The sequence below is a fragment of the Arvicanthis niloticus genome, chromosome 23 (genome assembly GCF_011762505.2).
Source record: "Arvicanthis niloticus isolate mArvNil1 chromosome 23, mArvNil1.pat.X, whole genome shotgun sequence".
In the NCBI taxonomy this organism is placed as follows: domain Eukaryota; kingdom Metazoa; phylum Chordata; class Mammalia; order Rodentia; family Muridae; genus Arvicanthis; species Arvicanthis niloticus.
Window position 1 is genome coordinate 7,046,921 of NC_133430.1, and position 19,381 is coordinate 7,066,301.

The 19,381-nt window shown below is 50.9% G+C and overlaps 2 protein-coding genes across 10 annotated transcripts in view; one reads left to right on the forward strand and one right to left on the reverse strand.

Moving 5' to 3' along the window:
* Ppp1r13b (protein phosphatase 1 regulatory subunit 13B) overlaps nt 1-3,894 on the forward strand; it is a 74,842-nt gene extending 70,948 nt beyond the window's left edge. For all 3 annotated transcript variants that reach the window (XM_076921034.1, XM_076921035.1, XM_076921036.1), the window contains 3 exons: nt 604-770; nt 1,695-1,894; nt 2,834-3,894. In XM_076921034.1, the coding sequence (XP_076777149.1) occupies nt 604-770; nt 1,695-1,894; nt 2,834-2,875 (409 nt within the window). In that variant the 3' untranslated portion in view covers nt 2,876-3,894. The remainder of the gene's footprint in view (nt 1-603; nt 771-1,694; nt 1,895-2,833) is intronic.
* The window catches only part of Zfyve21 (zinc finger FYVE-type containing 21), a 42,375-nt gene extending 23,011 nt beyond the window's left edge, over nt 1-19,364 (reverse strand). The window contains exons 1-8 of one of the 7 annotated variants that reach the window (XM_076921071.1): nt 19,163-19,363; nt 8,880-8,930; nt 8,271-8,439; nt 7,271-7,346; nt 7,093-7,184; nt 6,539-6,592; nt 4,689-4,828; nt 3,955-4,557 (exon numbers count right to left, since the gene is read on the reverse strand). In XM_076921071.1, the coding sequence (XP_076777186.1) occupies nt 4,522-4,557; nt 4,689-4,828; nt 6,539-6,592; nt 7,093-7,184; nt 7,271-7,346; nt 8,271-8,439; nt 8,880-8,930; nt 19,163-19,300 (756 nt within the window). In that variant the 5' untranslated portion in view covers nt 19,301-19,363 and the 3' untranslated portion in view covers nt 3,955-4,521. Of the gene's footprint in view, nt 1-3,954; nt 4,558-4,688; nt 4,832-6,538; nt 6,596-7,092; nt 7,185-7,270; nt 7,347-8,270; nt 8,440-8,879; nt 8,931-19,162 lie in introns of those variants that run through there. The other 6 variants (XM_076921069.1, XM_076921070.1, XM_076921068.1 and 3 more) reach the window with 6 other exon arrangements.
* Nucleotides 19,365-19,381: the final 17 nt, after the last annotated feature.

A 19,381-nucleotide genomic window follows, 5' to 3' on the forward strand; every position in this document is an offset into this window, starting at 1 on the left:
AAATGTATCTTTAAATGTTTTATGTATGTTGATACTGCTATGCAGCGAGCATCTGTTGTTAAAGCCCATTTCTTGATTTACACAGTCTTAAGTAATCTGCTTGAACCAAAACTTTAAAAAGTAGAACTGTGGAAGCATGTGGGAGTGCACCCCTTTAATCCCAGCACCCGGGAGGCAGGAGCATCTTTTGAGTTAAAGGCCAGCCTGGTCTACAGAGCAAGTTCCAAGATAGCCAGGGCCACACAGAGAAAGTGTCTCAAAAACCAAACAAACAAAAAACCAAGTAGAACTTTGGGGCTCCAGAGATGTGTCGTTGGGTGATCTTCCAGAGGACCCAGTACTTGCTTCCCGGTACCCACATGACAGTTCATAACCATCTGTAATCTAGTCCCAGGAAATCCACTGACACCCTCCTTCTGGCCTTTGCACACTAATGCACATACATGCATGCATGCAGAACGGCCGTACACATAAAATTAACAAAATACCTAGAAATTTGCCTGGCACAAAGCTATGACACTTTCAGGATTCTTGGAGGTTTGTGTCACACAGCAGCCAGGTAGCCCTGGGTGGTTCCTGACTCCGTTTCCCCTCTGGTTCTAGGACACCACTACATTGTGCTGCCTCTTGCAACAGTGTTCACCTCTGCAAGCAGCTAGTAGAAAGCGGAGCCGCCATCTTTGCTTCTACCATCAGTGACATTGAGACTGCTGCAGACAAGTGTGAAGAGATGGAAGAGGGCTACATCCAGTGTTCTCAGTTCCTATATGGTATGTGTGGAGGCTCAGTGGGCCTCAGCTGCCTCCCCTGGCCAGTCAGCACTGTGTCCTGTACGCTGGGCTAGAGTCTGGCTCAGTGGATCATGCTCAAGGGCTCACTGCCTTTATGCTCACCCTCAAAGCATTGCAAAGGTCCATTTGTACCTGGGTGGTACAAACCCACAGCACTTGGAAAGCTTAGGAGGCTGCAGGCCAACCTGGCCTCCATGGTGAGAGTCTGCTTTAATGAAAAAAACAAATCACACTGGGATTCTGTTCCCGCTGCTATAGAGGGAGAATGGCCTGGATGCTGTTTGGTAAGTAGGGTCACAGGAGTGGGCTCATCAGGCAGCCACTGGACCACACACTTGCTGCTGGGTACATGAGCTGAAGCAGGGCTGCTCCACCTGTGGGCTGGCTTGGGTCACCTACACACCTCAAACATCTGGCGAGTAAAGGCATGTCCTAATTAAGTTGCTATAGTTGGGGTCAAAAATGGAGAGCTCAACCATGTCCTCTGTTAAGCAGGCAGTGTCACTTGTACAGCATACAACTTGAGAAATTACTGTATTTGGCCTGATGGTACAAGTGTTGACAGCCAGGCTCTAGTCTGTACTGAACTCTAAACTCCCACAACGGCAGCAGGCAACAAAGTTCTTGGATATTAAAACTGGACAGGCACACCCTGTCAAGCCCAGCCCACGTGGAAAGGAGGCTGCAGTCACATAGGCTGGTAAGGGAGAAAGTCACACAAGCCCCCGTGTGATGTTACAACACCCAAGGTGCAACGCTCCATGTGCAGCTGCCGCGCTGCTACGCGGTGGTCACTGCTCCTATCTGATGGTTGCCCAAAGTTGGTTCTTAGTGTAAGTTTTGTTTCACCTTTATCTCTGCTGGCCACCCTCTGCTAAAACCTGTATCCCTTTCTGGTTCCAGGGGTACAAGAGAAGCTGGGAGTGATGAACAAAGGCACAGTGTATGCTTTGTGGGACTACGAGGCCCAGAACAACGATGAGCTGTCCTTCCATGAAGGGGATGCTATCACCATCCTGAGGCGCAAAGATGAAAACGAGACCGAGTGGTGGTGGGCTCGTCTTGGGGACCGGGAGGGCTATGTGCCCAAAAACTTGCTGGGGGTAAGCACTCAGCACACTCGGATTTGATACTGGAAGTCTTCTGGCCTTGACCCATACAAAAGTCACAAAGACACTCATAGCATGGGGTTCAGTTCTGCTGACATCAAGGTAGAACAGAACACTTTTCTCCAAGCCCCAACAGCCTGCTTTGTATATGGGCAAGTCCTAGAGTTGTGTGGCTTTGTCACATACTGGAGAGCACGTGGCGGTTTAAAGACCATCAGGATCACTTCAGTCCGCTCAGCTCATGCCGAACTTTGGCAAGTACTAAGCCACCCATGTAGTTCTCCCTCATCCGGAATGCTCCAGAGCCTGGGGTGGTAGTACACACTGATCCTACTGCTGGTTGCTTTCGCTTTGCTGCTGCTGCTGTTGTGCTTTGGTAGTTTTGTAACTCTTCCCTCTCCTGAACTGATAACTGAACCCAGGATCTCTGAGCAGTGCTCTACCACTGAGCCAGTCCCCGCCCTCTGTAAGCATAGCACTTGGAAGGCAGAAGAATGTAAATGTAACTGCCAGCCTTGGATAAAGACCTGACTGCTCCAAAGGGAAGCCAGTAAAGAAATGGAGAGGTGTGGGTCACGGTTGTCGACTATGCTGCATTCATAATGTGCTTTAACAGAGAGGTTGCCTCTACTCTAAGTGTTGTGACAAGCCTGGCAGATGCTCCCTGACAAACCTTCCCAGATATCTTGAACCTGCCAGATGCCAAAACATGGGGTAACCATGGGTGCTACACCTGAGGGATCCTGGGGACAGTGACAGGTTTTCAGGTGTGATAAAAGTATGAACAGGATCCTTGGGTCTTAGTGGAGGTGACAGCTGAGGTTAGGTCTGAGCAAGCACGTTTTGGAGATAATGCTGAAGTGACAGGAGAGGAACCTAGAGGCCAAATCCTCTCAGTCATCTTTGCCCTAACTCTTGTCCATTGCTTCCCAGTTGTATCCACGGATCAAGCCCCGGCAGCGAACACTTGCCTGAACCCCATGGAGTACCAGTCTGATTTGCTCCAAGGAGCAACTCGAGAAGATTCCAGCTGCCCTGGAAAAACTGAAGCTAGGATGGTCTCATGGTGCTCACTTTAGCAGACAGTATCCACAATGTGAATCCCAACTTCCCAGGTGAGACCTTCTCCAGTGTGCAGTAACTGGGAGAAGTAGTACTTTTGCCTACAGAGGACTGCATTTTTGCCAATTACTGTAAATCCAAGTAAATACCCAGCTTCCAAAACCATCCAGCCCTTTTGCCAGTAAGAAGTCATGACTATGAACCCTGACTATTGCCAATGAAGACAAAGGCTCTGACTTGGCCCAAAGGCCCCTCCCTCCTCATGTTAACTGTCTCAGACCTTCAGCAAGAGCAAGCTGCTACCAGGTGGCTTTGGCTACCCCTTCTTGGAAAGTCTCAAACCATCATCCTTTCTCACATTGCCTCTCACAAAATTGTCTTTCCTTTCACTACCAAGTGAGCCCATTTGGACACTGCTCTGTTTAGTTCCTGATGACGTTATGCCGTGGCTGCACTTCCGACAGCTTTAGCTGTGTGGCGTCATTTTTATTCTCCCCTTGGCATAAGCTCCTTCTATTCTGAATAGCTAAGAATTCAGTTCAGGAAGGCCACCTGGCAGACTGGGATGCTGTCACTGTGTCACTGTGGCTGCATTCCAAGCAGGGTAAGAGCTCTGTGCTCTGGGGCTTGAACTCTGTAGACCGGCTTTTTATACACCAGGATTATTTTTCAACCAGGCCATTGGAACCTACCAGAACTGTGTTGGCAATGTTTCTTTTCATCGAAACACAAGCCCTTAGGCTTTATTTTTCTGTGAGTCTTGTGCATAACTACGTGTAAAGCTGTGTAGGCTCTGGGAGCAGTGCTGTGGTCAGCCGCCAAGTGTTGATCGCACGGGGTGGCGCCGAAAGTGATGGCCTATGAGCAGCCTGTGCCATCCCAACACCACCGATGCTGTGTGACATGCACAATAAACTGCTGTCTCACCCCTGGCTTTGAGTCTTGTGTTCTGGATACAGGACAGCTGCACAGAGTGAGGCCAGAGCCTGCTATGTATTTTCAAAATAAGTTTTAATCATACACTTTATATACAAATTACTGTACAGTCAATTTAATAAAGTGAAATAGTAAGTGAAAGTAGAAAACAGAAAGCTGATACCTTCCCCTTAGAGACATAGCAAAAGGACTGTTCATCACCCTGGTTAGTGACAGAGTGAACAGAAACAGGCTAAGGCATTGTGAGTGGGCTATTGAGAAAGGAAGGGCCCAATGCTAAACCAGGGGCCTGAGTGGTCACCACCGAACTTGTTTGTGTGGGAACAGGGCCAAAAATCTCTACTGAACCTGGAAGTTTACAGAAACATGGTTACACTAAACCAGCTTTAGCAGCACTGTCGTGCAGCTTCTCCCAACCCTACTGCAGTACCAACCACATGCTACAAGAGCTCTTTAAAGCATTATCAGCAGTGTACATATTGCACTAGGTAAGTGAATGTTCTGCTTCCAGACACTTGAATTACATTTCCAGGCACACACAGGGCAGAACCCTGAGTGCACAGGCAAGGGCAAGCAGCTTGGACTTTGTAACCCGACATGCTCGGAGCTCAGTTCCCTTGCAGTTACTGGTCTCGAGATTCATAGAGGAGCTTGGTAGCCTGTGGAATACCATAAAGCATGGTTGGTTCTGTGCCTGTGTGCCTTTGAGCAGGCAGGAGCACCCCAGACATGCGGCAGTCTTTGGGTAAACACACTTGTCTAGGAGCTCAGCCTCCCCACCCTGCCGTACCTTGTGCATGGCTGCCAGCCACGCTGCTGCCTGCCTCTTGCTGCCATGTGCATCCTCTCCAGCTGCCAGCCTCAGCTGTGCTGCAGTCTCTGCCCCTGGCACTGTGTACTGCAGGAGCATGCCTGCGGCTCGAGTGCTGCCTGCTGGAGGAGGGACATGAGTTGTCATGTGGGGATCTTAATGCCCTGTGTGCTGCTCAGAAAGCGGCCTTGTTAGACATGCAGAGACCCCATGTGCACAGAGAATGGAAAAGGGGTAGAAACTCAGCATGTGATCCCCAGGGTGGGATAAACCAACAGTACCATGTCACTGAGACATAGTTCTAGTACCTAACAGTCCAGAAACTGCCAGGCCATGCTCCTTCCTTCCTACCTTCAGAGAAATGGCAGGCAGCCACGCACGCAGACACACACACACTCGAGCATAGCAGTGGAAGCACAGAAACTGCTTTAGGAATGGCCTGGCCACCAGAAGATCAGCCAAGCAGATAGTGACATCCGATCTGGCTTCACACCTACAAATTGGCAGTTGAGCAGACTGCCAATGTAGGAGCAATGCCATACTACCCTGCCAGTGCCATTCCTCCAGGACTCTTGGCATCCCCTGGATGCAGCAAGAGGCAGATTCACAGCTCCACCTCTGGGCTATAACCAGCTGCTCTTTAATTTAGGCTCTGCTTCAGGAATAAACTGCTTAAGAAATCAGGTCTGTCAGACCCACTGTGCGGCCTCATATGGTGACCAGAAGGAAACTCTTTCAGGAAATAATCTACCTTTAATCAGACATTAATCCTAAAATCAAAGCAATCTGAGTCCCACTGGCCAGTGGACTGAGCATGCACAGGAAGAGACCTGACTTCCTTACCTGCAAAACCTCTGGCTGGGGGTAGGGTGGGGATGGCTTTAGAGCCCAGAGAGAGGCTTTCTGGGCTCTAATTCAAACCTTCAAGATCACCTGAAGGCCTGGCCGAGCAGCCTCACCTAAGCTGTTGCACAACCTCTATCTGGGCGATGCACCGCCAATCCTTGTAAATAAGAACATACTGAAACATGGTCATAGCCACTGTCGGCCATGGCTGTTTTGTGCTTTGTGGAGCCATGAAAATTTTAGCCACACACTCCCATGGTAGCTAGAGAGATGGTTCTGTAGTTAAGAGCACTTACTGTTTTTACATAGGTCCTAGGTTCAGTTCCCAGCCTACAAATGATGGCTTACAACCATTGGTAACTCCAGTTCTAGGGCATCTAAACCATTGTTCTGATCTCTAACAGCACTAGGCATGTGCACGGTACCCATACATATATGCATATTTTCTGACCTCTGGACTCCCGGGGGGTGAGGCCATCCTAGAAGAGAGTGGGGAGGTGAGTGTCTGGCACTAGGGGATCTGCAGCCAGCTTACTGCTCCATGCACCTCAAGTACCTCCCTGCTGCAGTCCATTAGCGGGCCTCTAGAGACTGAGATGGAGGAGCTAAGGGGCAGGGCCCCCTGGAGGCCAGTGTCTGAGTGAGGTAAGCTACTGGGTACAGTGATGACAGCTGCTGTCCACTGTATGTGTATATATATATATATCTGGTGCCCAATCAACAAAGGAGACCCCACACTGACAGAAGCTGTCAACTCCTACAGAACATCTCCCTGGGAAAGAACTGAGCAAACTTCCTTTGTTCTGTCAGGACACTTTGACTTGGGCTTTATAGGCTCTTACACTGAACCTAGTATCTCTCTTAATCAAAAGAAGTGAACCCAGGTTTCAAAATCCACCCCAAGAGATAGAAGCAAAGGGGCCAGAGGAAGAACAGACATCACAGCATGCTGGAGGAGTGACCCAGGGAGGACGAAGGCTGACCTTCAGAGACAGGCAGGCTCCCCAGGAGGCTGGTGTAAGTGTGAATGTCTTTTTCTACTTGAAGAAGGTAGGCAGGCAGTGCAAAGAAGAAACAACCAAGAGTCAGTCAGAAAATGAAAAGCAAGATGCATTAGGTCAGATCTGCAGGTTCACAGTGTGCGATACGTAGTTCAGCCAATGGAGTCAGGCTGAGCTAAGATCACTGAGCTCACCAAGGAGCTGAACCGAGGCTGCACAGATGCCTGCAGGAGGGGCAATGGCAGCAGGCCAGCACGCGGGCTCCAGATCAGCCACCAGACCTTGTCTGGAACCCCAGACGGTGCATCTGGAGTGTTGTCTAACAGTGAGTAAGATTACCGAAGTCACAGGAAGTTGTGGACAACAGGCAAATCTCCCCTCATTATCTCCTCTCCACTTACCTGGTGGGTTCTAAAGTTACTGACATAACACAAGCTCCAATGAAGAGCATGGCGACCATCTTGGGACCAAGTGCAGTACCTCCTGTTACCCACTAGGTACTAGACCATTCCCTCCTGCTCAGGAAAGGCATGTACCTCCAGGAGTGAAGCCTTCTGTGAGAATCTGGACAGTACAGACATGTGCAATCTCGATTTCATGATGGCTGTCTCCATCCAGAATCAAGCATCTGTAACAAAAAAAAGGACAGTCATAAGACGGAGGCCCAAAGCTTATGACAACACTGGCCAGTGCTGGTGCGACATCTACTCTTACCTCTGGTTGCTGGAAAGACGACAAACCATGGTCTCAGGCTTCTCTGAGTCCCCAAAAGTGACAAGGAAGGTAGCTCCTTGGAAGACAAAACCAAACCACACATGACCTACTGCTTCATCTAACTGCTCTCAGGATGGAAAAGCTCTCCTCCACTACCACATGGGAGAGGACAGGCTTACACTAATGACGGCTTTGTGTTTAGGGTTCCTTTGGTTAGGCAAGAAGGCAGTAATGAATTAAGGGTCTCAAAAGCTTAAAAAGATACTGCTTGGAGGCTGGAGGGGCTCAAGGACCTCGAGTCAACGGCCAGCACACACATGGTGCTCAGATCTGGTTAGAAGTAACTCCAGTTCCAGGGGAATGGACATCCTCTTCTGACCTCAGTAGACATGAGGCAGGCATATAGCACACAGACATAATGTAGAAAAAATACCCATCCACACAAAATAAAGGCATTGCTACACATACAGCTGTGGGTTTTGTTTCAGCCTTCAAAGGCATGTAGGAGAGGGAACTCAAGTCCCAGACCAAACAATAGTGACTCTACTCTAGAGCAGAATGGACAAGACCAAAGTGATGGAGGAGAGGAGGCCCTTGCCTGCGGGCTACATACAGGCCCACAGCACAGAGGCTGTGCTGCCCGGCAGAGCTGTGGGAGGCGGACCCCACCCCCAAGAGAACGCTCCCTGTGTTCCTTGGATGGATATGGTTCAGTGCCTGCTACAGCTTGTCTCCAGGCCTCTCCTCTTAGGCCCATGGTCACACAAACTTGACTACTAGTGACAGCCTTCCATCTGGGGAAGGTGCTGCCAGCCCAGGCTCCCTGTCCATCTGATGGCAGTGCCCAGTAAGTCAGACATCTTAGAACATTTCCATCTCTAACGTCAGCTCTAGAGCTGCTTGTAAGTAGGTTCAAAAGAAAGTAGAGGAGGCAGGACACGCCATCCTAAAGCAGGCCACATCTCAAGTGACGGCATGTCCGCTCACCATGCTTACTTACCACTCAGGAGCACCTTCAGCTGCTTGTCGTAAAACTCAGCCTCGCGGTAGGACACCAGGGCACAGTCGGCACACTGGCGCACTGGGTCCACAAAGCACATGCGCCGAAGTGGCACCTTCTGGCTGCAACACCTGTCGCAGAAGCATTTCCCACAGCGGCGGCAGTGATGCTGACGAGAGTGAAGGTGGGGCAGTGAATGGGAACCCAGAATGCACCTGTACTGTATGTCACTTCCACACAAACCCACTGTCAACACAGCACAGCTGTGCCTCACTTGGGAAAAATGGACCAAAGAGCTTCTGTGTGTCTGTGTGTGGTGGGTGTGTGTTGCTAGAGACTGAACCCAGAGCTTATGCATTTTAGGTGAGCAGTTCAATCACTCAAGCACAACCCAAGCCAACTCCTTCGAGCTCCTGCTGCCCAGCACAGGCTGTCTCTTGAGCCTCTTTGAGAGCTCAGTACTCTGTGGGGGAGCCGACTGAAGGAGGGCATCGAGATAGTCTCTAAGATCCAGCTCCTCTAAAGAACTGGGCTTTCCCCAGAAAGAACTCCCTCTACCAGGCCTAGCACTACCCCCACCGCCCCACGCCCACCACAGCCTCAGCTCACCTTTCTGGTGATAAAGTCAAACTTGGCATCACACTGCATACATCTTGGACACTAGGAAGGAACATGACACTGAATTATAATCCAGTTCTGTCTCTTGGCTAACAGCTAAGATAGGGTCAAGAGGTACCAGGAAAGGCTGCTGAGAATCTGCCTGCAGAAGAGCCCAGTGAGCTCAGGGTTAGCTCAGAAGCCAGGCAAGACTGATCAGGCCATAGCCCAAGGTTCTTCAGTTAGGAGGGCAGCTCTAAGGCCTACATGAGCCCCAGTCAGGACCTGGCCTGAATGCCCAATGGCCAATATTTTGTGGGAAGCAAAGGCACAGGTTAACTTTTTTGCAGACGAGTTCGGATCAGAAGGGCTTCAATTCCTTCAGGCTCTGGATGCAGGGGCAGCTCATTACAGCTGCCTGCCTCACCTCTATCCTGTTACAGGAGCCCAAGTTCAGAGCTGCGAAATAAACACGACATTCCATGGCATTCCCTGTTGCACAAAAAGAGAAGTACAGGTCTTCTTCTCAGGAAGTATGAATGGCTCTAGAGAGCTGAAACACAAAGTTGTCTCTGAATGCACACCTGACTGGGCCTGTGAGAAAGAGGCTAGAGCAGAAGTCAGGATGAGAGCAGTCCTTGTGGCCTGAAATGTCCTGAAGAGGCTTTCTCATTCAGGACACAAAAGCAAAGGCTCTGAACTGGACTTGGCAGTCTTCTGTGCACATGGATTTGCACAGAGACAGGAGAATGACACCAACTAGGATGGCATAAAAGGCCTGAGGATAGGGTGTGGCCGCACAGCTCCTCAGTGAACAGGGCTGAATCTGTTCTCAGCGCTTGCTTGCCTTCCTCTGCTTTTTCCCTTGACACAGTGGAACGGGATACTCTCCACTAAGGCTGCATCATGCTAGAAATTTCTCCCACCCCAGAATTCAAGTACATAGTATAAATCCTGTTCAGAGGGGCCATTTCATAGCAAGACCCACAACAAGAAATAAGTATCCTCTCCAGATGACCCAGTGCCATCAAATCCAAGGGACATGTATGATATCTTCAGATACTCTGGGGACCTTAATTCTGGGGACCACCAGCTGGTTTACTCCAAGGGTCACCACAACTTTAAAAAGTACATTCTCTCTACAAACCCATGGACCTGCCGGAGGTGCTATTCCCCTGAGCTGCTCACTACACACACTGGAAGTCTGGATGACACGGCAGGCAAGGAACACCACTTTCCTTCTGAATTGGCGCTCACGAAGCCAAGACACAGAGTGAACAAGTCAGGATGGCTGACGGTGCTGAGGGACGGCCCACGCTTATCACATAAGGACAGACCAGGAGAGAAGACCTGAAGAAAGCATGCACAGCAGGGGAACCCATGTTCAGTCAGTCAAGCCCGCACTGCAGACTGTCTGCTCAATCAATATTTAAAACCTTGCTGTGGGAGCTGGAGATACGGCTCAGCAGTTCGGGGCACCTGCTGCTCTCTACGAGACCTGAGTTCAGTTCCTAACTCCCACCTGAGGCAGCTCACAACTGCCTCTAACTCCAGCTCTAGGGAAATGGATTCTACCTTCTGGCCTGTGGACACTGGTGCTTGCATGCACATAATTAGAAATAAAAAGGTTTTTAAATGCTCATGTTTACCAAAACCTCACTCATACATGGATATGGTTGTCTGCCCAGGTGCCCCTGGGATTTGAGGCCTGACTAGTCTCCACTGCTGGAATGAGGACCCAGCAGTCCCAGGCCTTGTGACTTGTTCTAAGTACACCTTGGAAGGCCCAGCTGGGGCTACTGAGTCCTGAGGAATGGTCACAGCACTTCTTCCCAGATATCCCAGGCGAGAGTGCTACCTCTGGATTCCACTGACTGCAGCTGTGTCTGCAATGCCCAGCTGGAGGGACATAACATTCAGTAATCATTCTCATAGCCAGCATGCTCAATCAGTCATGCTATCTGGATGACTGGTGACTTCTGGTGACATCGGATGGCCAACTCTAAAGGCACACAACTCCCCAGGTCAGGGGAAGGTTCTGCTCTGAACTAGCTTCCTGCATGCTCTGGAAGGAGGGGAAACTGTGAGAAGACACCACTGACATCATCCCTCAGTGTCCCACTCACGCCCAGATGGTGCTTACTCCTAGCTGTGGAGGAGAAATTCCAGCCATCCACAGTGCAAATCCATGGAAGGAGGCTTTGACTGACGTGAGCTATGACAGACTTGTCCTAAGTCCCATGCACTCATGCTCCCAGCCTTAGAGAAGGTGCCAGTGAAACTAGGTATGGCCTTCTGTGTGGGAGGCCATGGGTACTTCAGATGTCTTAGATACCCAGAGATGGGAGAAGAAGCGGCCATAACAGTGAGCGGTGGTGGTGCGCACACCTTTAATCTCAGTGCTCAAGAGACAGAGGCAGGCAGAGCTGTATGAGCTGGAGGCTAGCCTGGCCTACAAAATGAATTTCAGTATAGCTAGGCCTATACATACTGTAACTCTGTCTCAAAAAAAAATTAAATAAATAAATAAATAAATAAATAAATAAATAAAAAGGAAGAAAAGGAGGAGGAGGAAAGTAAGGGGCTGGAAAAATGGCTCACTGGACTGCTAGCTCTTCCAGATCTCAGCACTGACAGAGGGCTCCAGCTTGGCAAGGCTTGGCAAGGCTTGGCATCAAGACAGGACACCTACTAATGAATCTCTGGCTCTTCTGCTGACAAGCAATGTGGTCAATCTGAGGTTTGCCATGTGTGGTTGCAGCCCTGCCAGCACAGGCCTGGCTTTCTGTCAGGGCGACAGAGTGAGGTAAAGAACATGGTATCCACAGAGCCACTAGGCACCTTCTGTAGCACAGAACCACAAAGACTAGAAACTCATCCTGAGTATCTGGTCAGCAGACACCAAGTAATCGCAAGCCCCTGCCACCGACACATGTGCCAGAGGCTCTTCATTCTCTCCACTACATCAGCTAGGTAATCTGTGGAGGGTCCCTCCTCACCCCACTGCCTTGTCACAGGCAGATTCGGGAAGATACCCACACAGAAGTGGCCAGGACACAGGACCATCACCCGAGAGCCCGAAGATCTTCCCTTGCGTTATCTATAGATCATGCGCCCAGCACGAGGCCAGTGCAAGTGTGCTCCACAAAACCTACACAAATCAATGGGCTGCTTAGAGGACATTTCTATCTAATGAGGCCCACTTTCTCAACTGATCCAAGAGGCTAACAACACCAAGCCTCTGCAGGTGCCTGAGAGGAATCCTTGGGGTCGTGCTCAATGTCCCTTCAGTGTGGGAGAGCAGGGACCCTTTGGGGCATCACTGTAGCAAGGACAGAGATATCAAGCCCTTCAGCCCGGGTGAGCTCCATGGGACCATGCACTGTGCCATGCAGCTTCTAGATTTCCTGAGCTCCCTGGCTAGCAGGGCTTTCTTGCTGCTCTTTCTGGACCTGGAGTCCCTGCCTCGCCCATCCCAGCTCTGGAACTATCCACAGAGGCCAGTCGGTAGCTCTGTCAGAGGCCTTTGCCCATGGATTCTTGTCAGTTCATGAGCACGCCACACACTTTGAACGGTGGCAGGTCCCTGCTACAACACGGTACCTTCCTTGACTCAGATGTCTATCACAAAAGCTGCACAGTGGTCACAGTGAGAGTGAGAGCAGCTGTTTTATAGCCCCTAGGCCACCCTGGTGCAGCCATGACAGCACAGTTCCGGCCTGGAACACAACACACACATGACCTTCAAAGAACAACTTTGCATGGGTGTGGTGGAATGCTATCTGCAGAAGTGAAGTGTGTGTGGACACCAGAGGTCTTTCTTAGGTCCACTTTGTGTGTGGAGGAAGGCTCTCAATGGGCTACAGTCTGCCAAGGAGGATAGGCTGGCTGGTCAGCAAATCCCAGGAATTTGCCTGTCTCTGGACTCCCTTGTGTGGGGAACCACGAGTGCACTCTGCCACACCCAAATCCCCACCACCACACGCACAGTATAGTGAAATATTTAGGACCTACTGGGACACATTTATTGCTGAGTGAGCAAACCCCTGGCCTGAGAGGTGATGTCGGGCACTGTACTCCCCTGTTTCCTATTTGCTCAGAAGAGCTGTTTGTCCAGCTAAGACTGCCCGCACCACCCCTGATCCACCATCCTGGACTGTCCCTGTAGGTTCCACACCATCCACAGCCCCTTCTAGAATCCTAGTCCCTACCTCACAAACCACCATCGTCTGGCGCTAGGATCCGAGGGACACCTTAGGTCTCTGCCATTCTCTATGCAGAGATCTCTGCCCTGTCCCTGGCCTCTTCCATGACTGGACTGTGGAAAAGTAGTGCCTGGCACTTGGGAGGCAGAGGCAGGAGGATCTCCAACTCAGAAGCCAGTTTGGTCTACAGATGAGTTCCAGGACAGCCAGAGCTACACAGAGAAACCGATCTAGAAAAAACTGAAAAAGAAAAAGTGAAGTGGGGAAATGTAGAAGCAAGAGGTAACAGTGGCCGCTGACTCCACAGGCGTACCTGTCACCCAGACTGCACACTCCAAATGGTCACCTGGATGCACCGGAGCCTCATCCCTTTCCCTGAGGTGTGTTCCACCTGGGGTTTCCTCTCCCCTCCCCAAGGCCAGGTTGTCTTCACCTGCCCACGCCCTCACCTTTAGTCAGAGCGTCTTTCCTGCATCTCCCTGTTCCCTGGCCTCCTTCCCAAGCCCCACACTTCCAACCTCTCCTCCCCCTCACTGTGCTCACAGAGGCTGACAGCCAGCACCAGGGCCTGTAAGAGGCTCCCAGAGGCAAGCAACTTGCAAGTGGTGGCACACCCAGCCTTGCCTCGGCTTCTAGAAAGCACGCCCTCATGCTTCTGTGGCAAACACTTTTGCCAACTAAGCTATCTCCCCAACCCCTGAAGACCAGTTTCTGAGACCACAGCTAGAACACATATCCATCCCTTTCAAAACCTAAGTGGCCAAGGGTATTGTGTTATTCTAAATAGCCAACAAACCAGCCAGGCTTAGGACAAGTCTATACTCCCAAGCTGATGCAGCAAGATCACTGAAAGCTCAAAGTTATTCCCAGCAACACAGTAAGTTTGAGGACAGTTTGTGATATAAACATTAAGACTATCTCAACAAAACAACAACAACAAAAAACACAAATAACCAGTGTGCTTGTTCAGAAAACAGATTTTTAAACAAAATCATTTTTCTGTTGATTTCATTAATAAAATAAATTTCACTAGGCAGTGATGGCACATGCTTTTAGTTCCAGCACTCAGGAGGCAGAGACAGATGGAGCTCTGTCAGTTTGAGGCCAGCCTGTTCTCCAGAGTGAGTTCTAGGATAGCCAAGGTTACATAAAGAAACCCTGTCTTCAAAAATAAAAATACCCCCGCTCAAAGAAGATTCAAATTATCAGCTCATCAGTTTAACAGAAAGAGAGAATAAAAAAACTAACAGGATGGTAAAATTATAACAGTAAAAGTCCTGTCACATGGTCAGCCCCACCTCAGCCCGAGTCAGCGAGGAGCCTGTCGGGGTAAACAAGAATGTAGGGGAGTTGGCCAGCTTCTCCCTCGATTGGGCCTTGAAGCTTCTGCTGTGTATGACACAGCTTTCAGAGGCTATACCACACAAAGCCCAGAAACCCACTGCTTCACCGCACACAGCAAAAGTGTCTCTGCAGCTGACCCTCGCTCTGCATCACAGTCAGATCTGTTTTAGGTCACCCATGGGCAAACTCAACCATCATACTAACCCCAGAACTGAGACCTACAAGAGTAGACTAGGCAACCCATTCAGCCAGTAGCTTAGCAAAGACTACAGGACATGCACGACCTAGCAGAAACACCAGCTTGAGCAATGGTCCCATGAGACCTCCTGTAGTCTGAGGCTCTGGCCAAGGCTGAACAGACAAACCCACCAGGACAGACATGACCCATGGCATGGGCAGGCCAGGCTGCAGCGCTCTCCTGGGGCCCCTATGGCTGCTTCCACATTCCAGAGGTAGGGGATAAGCTAAAAAGCTGCCTGAGGACAACCTGGTCAGTCAGGGACAAAGGAAAGGGGGAAGAGACAGGACAGGTAAGAGTGAGCCCTTCCTGAAAATCTCCAGCTTACTCCCTCTTCCCAGTACCAAGAGCCCAGGGCACCTGCTGCTTGTTGGTCTAGACACCCAACCTGAATCAGTGGTGACCCCTCAGGAGCTGTTTAATGCAGACTACACTTCCAGCGAGATAAGAGAGCCTTGGGGAGCAAAGAACAAGAGGCCCACGGCAAAGCCAGGCCTAGTGCCGAGAACTTGGGAGGTGGAATCCCCCCTTCTCATTGCAATACAGTTCAGAAGCTCAGCATACCGAATCATTGGAACAATGTGCCTTCTACTTATTCCTCCAGGACATGTGACAGCAGACAGAAAGCACAAGGTAACCCACCCTCAGAGTGTACTGCAGGCTCAAGTGGGTACACACAGGAGATTACTGTGAAAAGAACAAGGCTGCAGGGCTGGAGACAAGCCTCAGGTTAAGAGCACTTGTTGCTCTTGCAGAAGATCTAGGTTCAGTTCTCAACGCCCACGTGGTGATTCACAGTCACTGTAACTCCAGTTCTGGGCATCCAATGACCTCGTCTGACCTCTGTGGGCAACACACACACACACACACACACACACACACACACACACACACACGGTACTCAGACACACATGCAGGCAAACATTCGAACACATGAAAATAAATGAATACAACAGCATTTAAGAAAAACACGTATCTCCCCTCTGAGGAAGGGGAAATGAGACAACCCTGACCCCACCGTCCTTTCTTCCCAGTGTGAAAAAACTGTCCATGCACCAGGCTCCGGATCAACTATAGCCTAGATTTTTCAAAGATAAATTAATTTAGTTCATGCCTGTAGTCACAGCTACTCGGAAGATGAAACAGAAGAATTACAAATTCAAGACCAGCCTAAACTAAAGACTAGCCTAGACAACCTTGTGGGACTCTTTCTCAAAACAAAGAAACAAAAAACACACAACAAAAACGGCCTAGCAAGATGGCTCCAAAGGGTAAAGTGCTTGCAATCACGCCTCAGTTCATCCCCGGATCCCACAGCAAAGGAAGAAATAACCTAAAGGCTGGCATCTACTCACACCGGCACCCACACCCCAACAGCGACTGTTTACTAATTAACAGGAGGTTCACAGCCCAGTTCAGAAGCTAAAGAGCCGGCTCAGCAGTTAAGAGCACACGCTGCTCCTGCAGAGGACCTGGTTCAGTACCCAGCCTGGACACGATGGCTCACAGCTCCAACTCTAGGGAACCCAACACCCTCCTCTGACCTCTGCAAGCACCAAGCATGCATGGGGTACACAGACAAACATGCAGTCATATACATTAAAAAAGAAAGAAAAGAAAAAAGTTCAAAGGAGGAGACAAAGCACATATACACACACAGACAGACAGACAGACAGACAGACAGACAGACACACACACACACACACACACACACACACACACACACACACACACACACGAGATGAGGAAGGAATGGTTTGTTGGGGCTGGAAGCTGGCGGCCGCTGCAGGCTCAGGGGAGACGAGCCGTACCAGCTCAGGGACTGCTATCAGGTCTGCACTTTACAGCAGTGTAAACTGTAGCCTGGAAGTGGATCCGGACGTCATCCTGACTTTTACACGGCTCTCTCTCTGCCAGCCATGGGAGGGAGCCTCTCACAGGGCCCCCGGTTCTGAAGCTACAGCACACAGGAAGGCTCCTGCAGCCCTCGGAGGAGCACAGGGCAAACTTTACACTGCGATCCTAACAACTGTGAAATCCCAGCCTTTCCCTGTCAGACCAATAGCCCTTCCCCCGGACCAACTAAGATCACCACCCCCACTCCGGGGCTCAGCACCAAGGCCAGGTTTGGCAGGCGCTCCAAATCCCCATTCTTTTTCCCATAAAGCACTTGCTGAATTGGGTTCTCAAGCACCAAGTGGAGCCAAGGCCTGATTCCTGCCTGGACTGTAGAGTGGCCGTTCCCTCTCCATCAGGCCCTGGGCTACCTACCCCTCTCCACCCGATCTTCTGTCAGAGTCTGCCACCTATGCTCGTCCAAGCATCTCTCCAGCCCAGGTCACCCCTGCTAAAGATGTCACCCAAGCCCATTTCTGTGACCCCCGAGACACTCACAGAGCTGGTACCCTTCTCCTTGGCACTCCCTTGTCAGAGCAACCTCTCCTCCCCTCTTGGCACAGACACGGAGTTGCTGTCTGGGTATCCGGGCTTATGGGGATGTCCCACAAACACCACACATTTTAAAGTTTTACGTAAAGATTTCATCAGGTGTCAAGCAGGGGAAATATCTACCTTAAAGGCACCCTGTAGAATTGTTGGGAAAGCTCCTCTAGAGCCCTGGCCAAGAACCTCGGCCTCTGACCCCCTCAGGCATGGCTTCCCACCCCAACTGGCCGCCTCTGCCTGCCCCGTCTCTGCCTGCCGTGCAGTGCATGTATTCATGTATTCCAATCTAGGCATTACTGGGCTTCCCGGGAGACAGTTCTGAAACTCATTCTCAACAAGCAGTTATCCCTCTGAGCCAACTCCCCAGCACCCATTCCATGTTTTATTTTTTGAGACAGCTGTGTAGCCCAGGCTGGTCAACTCTCTACTATAAATTCTTAGCCTTCCAGAGGCTAGAGTCCAGGCTGTACTCCAACATATCTACACACACACACACACACACACACACACACACACACACCTTTTTATCTTTTTAAGACAGGGTCTCAACTGTGTAGTCCTAGCTGGCTTGGAACTCACTACCCTGAACTCAGACACCCAGTTAGACCATAAATGATCATGGTTGCCCATTCCTAAGCCCACACGCCCTTCAGAGGTGGCCCTAAAAGCATTCAAGGGTTGTGTTATCTTTGCACACAGAGGAACTGTGTGCTCAGACGCCTAAGTGCAAGGGTAAAGTGCAAAATTGAAGGAGCACAATCCGGGAGGACAGGGACAGCTCAGTGACACACTAGTATAGCCAGGAGTCGTCTGAGTACAAAAACGAAACTTCTCTTTCAGGGCTCTCGGAAGGTCAGAGTTGGGCTGGGGAGTGGCAGAGCACAGCAGCCAGGCTACAGGCTCCCGGCTGCACAGGTGGCTCTCCAGCCACCAGGGCCCACTGCTTTAAGAACACTGGACCTCACTCGAAGAAGCTGCTGGGCCCCACCCACCTGTGGATGAGATCCCAAGGGGAAAGAAGAGCAGCTGACTAGAATTCCAAGCAGGAAGGAACTTAAAAAATTTGGGAGGAGGTCAGGTGTGGTGGAGCACATCTTTAATTCAAGGGGCTGACGGAGGAGGAGTTCGAGGGCAACATAGCAACAGGGTGTGGTAGTGCATGCCTAGCACCCAGGCAGATGCAGGCAGATCTTAAGAGTTCTGGGCCAGCCTGGTCTCTGTAGTGAGTTCCAAAACAGCCAAGGCTATATGGTGAGGATCCGCCTTAAGGAAGGGGAAGGAAAAAGGAGGGGGGAGAGGGGGATGAGGGAAAGGGAGGGAGAGAGAGGGAGGGGGAGAGAGGGAGGGGGAGAAAGTGGGAGAGAGAGAGAGAGACAGAGACACAGAGAGACAGAGACATATGGATGAATTTACCAGAGCCATTTCGATAACTCAAGCTCACCAAGTAAAGGCTGCCACACCTGAGACCTGAATTCCATCCCTGGGACCCAGATGGTTTAAGAAAACTATCTTCTGCAAATTATCCTCTGATCTACACACTAGCGCTGTGACATTGGAGACACGAATATGAAAAAAGTTTTTTTTTTTTTTTTTGTTTTTTTGTTTTTTTTTTTTTTTTTTAGAGTTTATCAGAGTCACCAGTATTTACGTTGGTGTCTTTTAAACATGCTTAGTTTGCTCTGAAATAAAATCTCATGGAATGCCTGAAGTGCTCCATTTTCTCCCAAGTGGCCAAGCTTTGCAGAGTGTAGAACTCCGAAGACTGCAAACTCCTTGGCACCGTTCCTCCGTGGGCAGGTGGAGGCGGACTCCCTCACCCTCGTCCCACGGACACACTCCAGCCTCAAACTCACGCACGGGCCACTGGTCAGCCGCTCCCCCGCTCGCCCTCGAGCCTCCCCCGGACTCTGCACCGCGCAGCCAATGACCGCCAAGGAATGGAAAACGCCCCACAGCACGGAAGGGACAGCGGGAACGCCCGGAGGGGAGCCGCGGCCGAGCGCCCCGGGGGCGGGGAGGGAGACGCCCCGGCTCCGGCTGGGGACGCGGGGGCTAGGACGCACCTCCTTGTCCGGAACCCACTGCGGCTCCTCCAAGCCGAAAGGACTTCCGAAGGCGCGGTGCTCCGGCACCATGCGCAGGCCACTTGGCGAGCGCACAAGCTTCTTGGCGTCGCGACGCGCGGCCACCCCCGAAGACATGTCTCTGCCTGAGCCCCTCACGCCACCGCCCGCGCTGAGCCCACACAGGGTGCCGCCCCGCCCCGCCCACCAGCACGATGA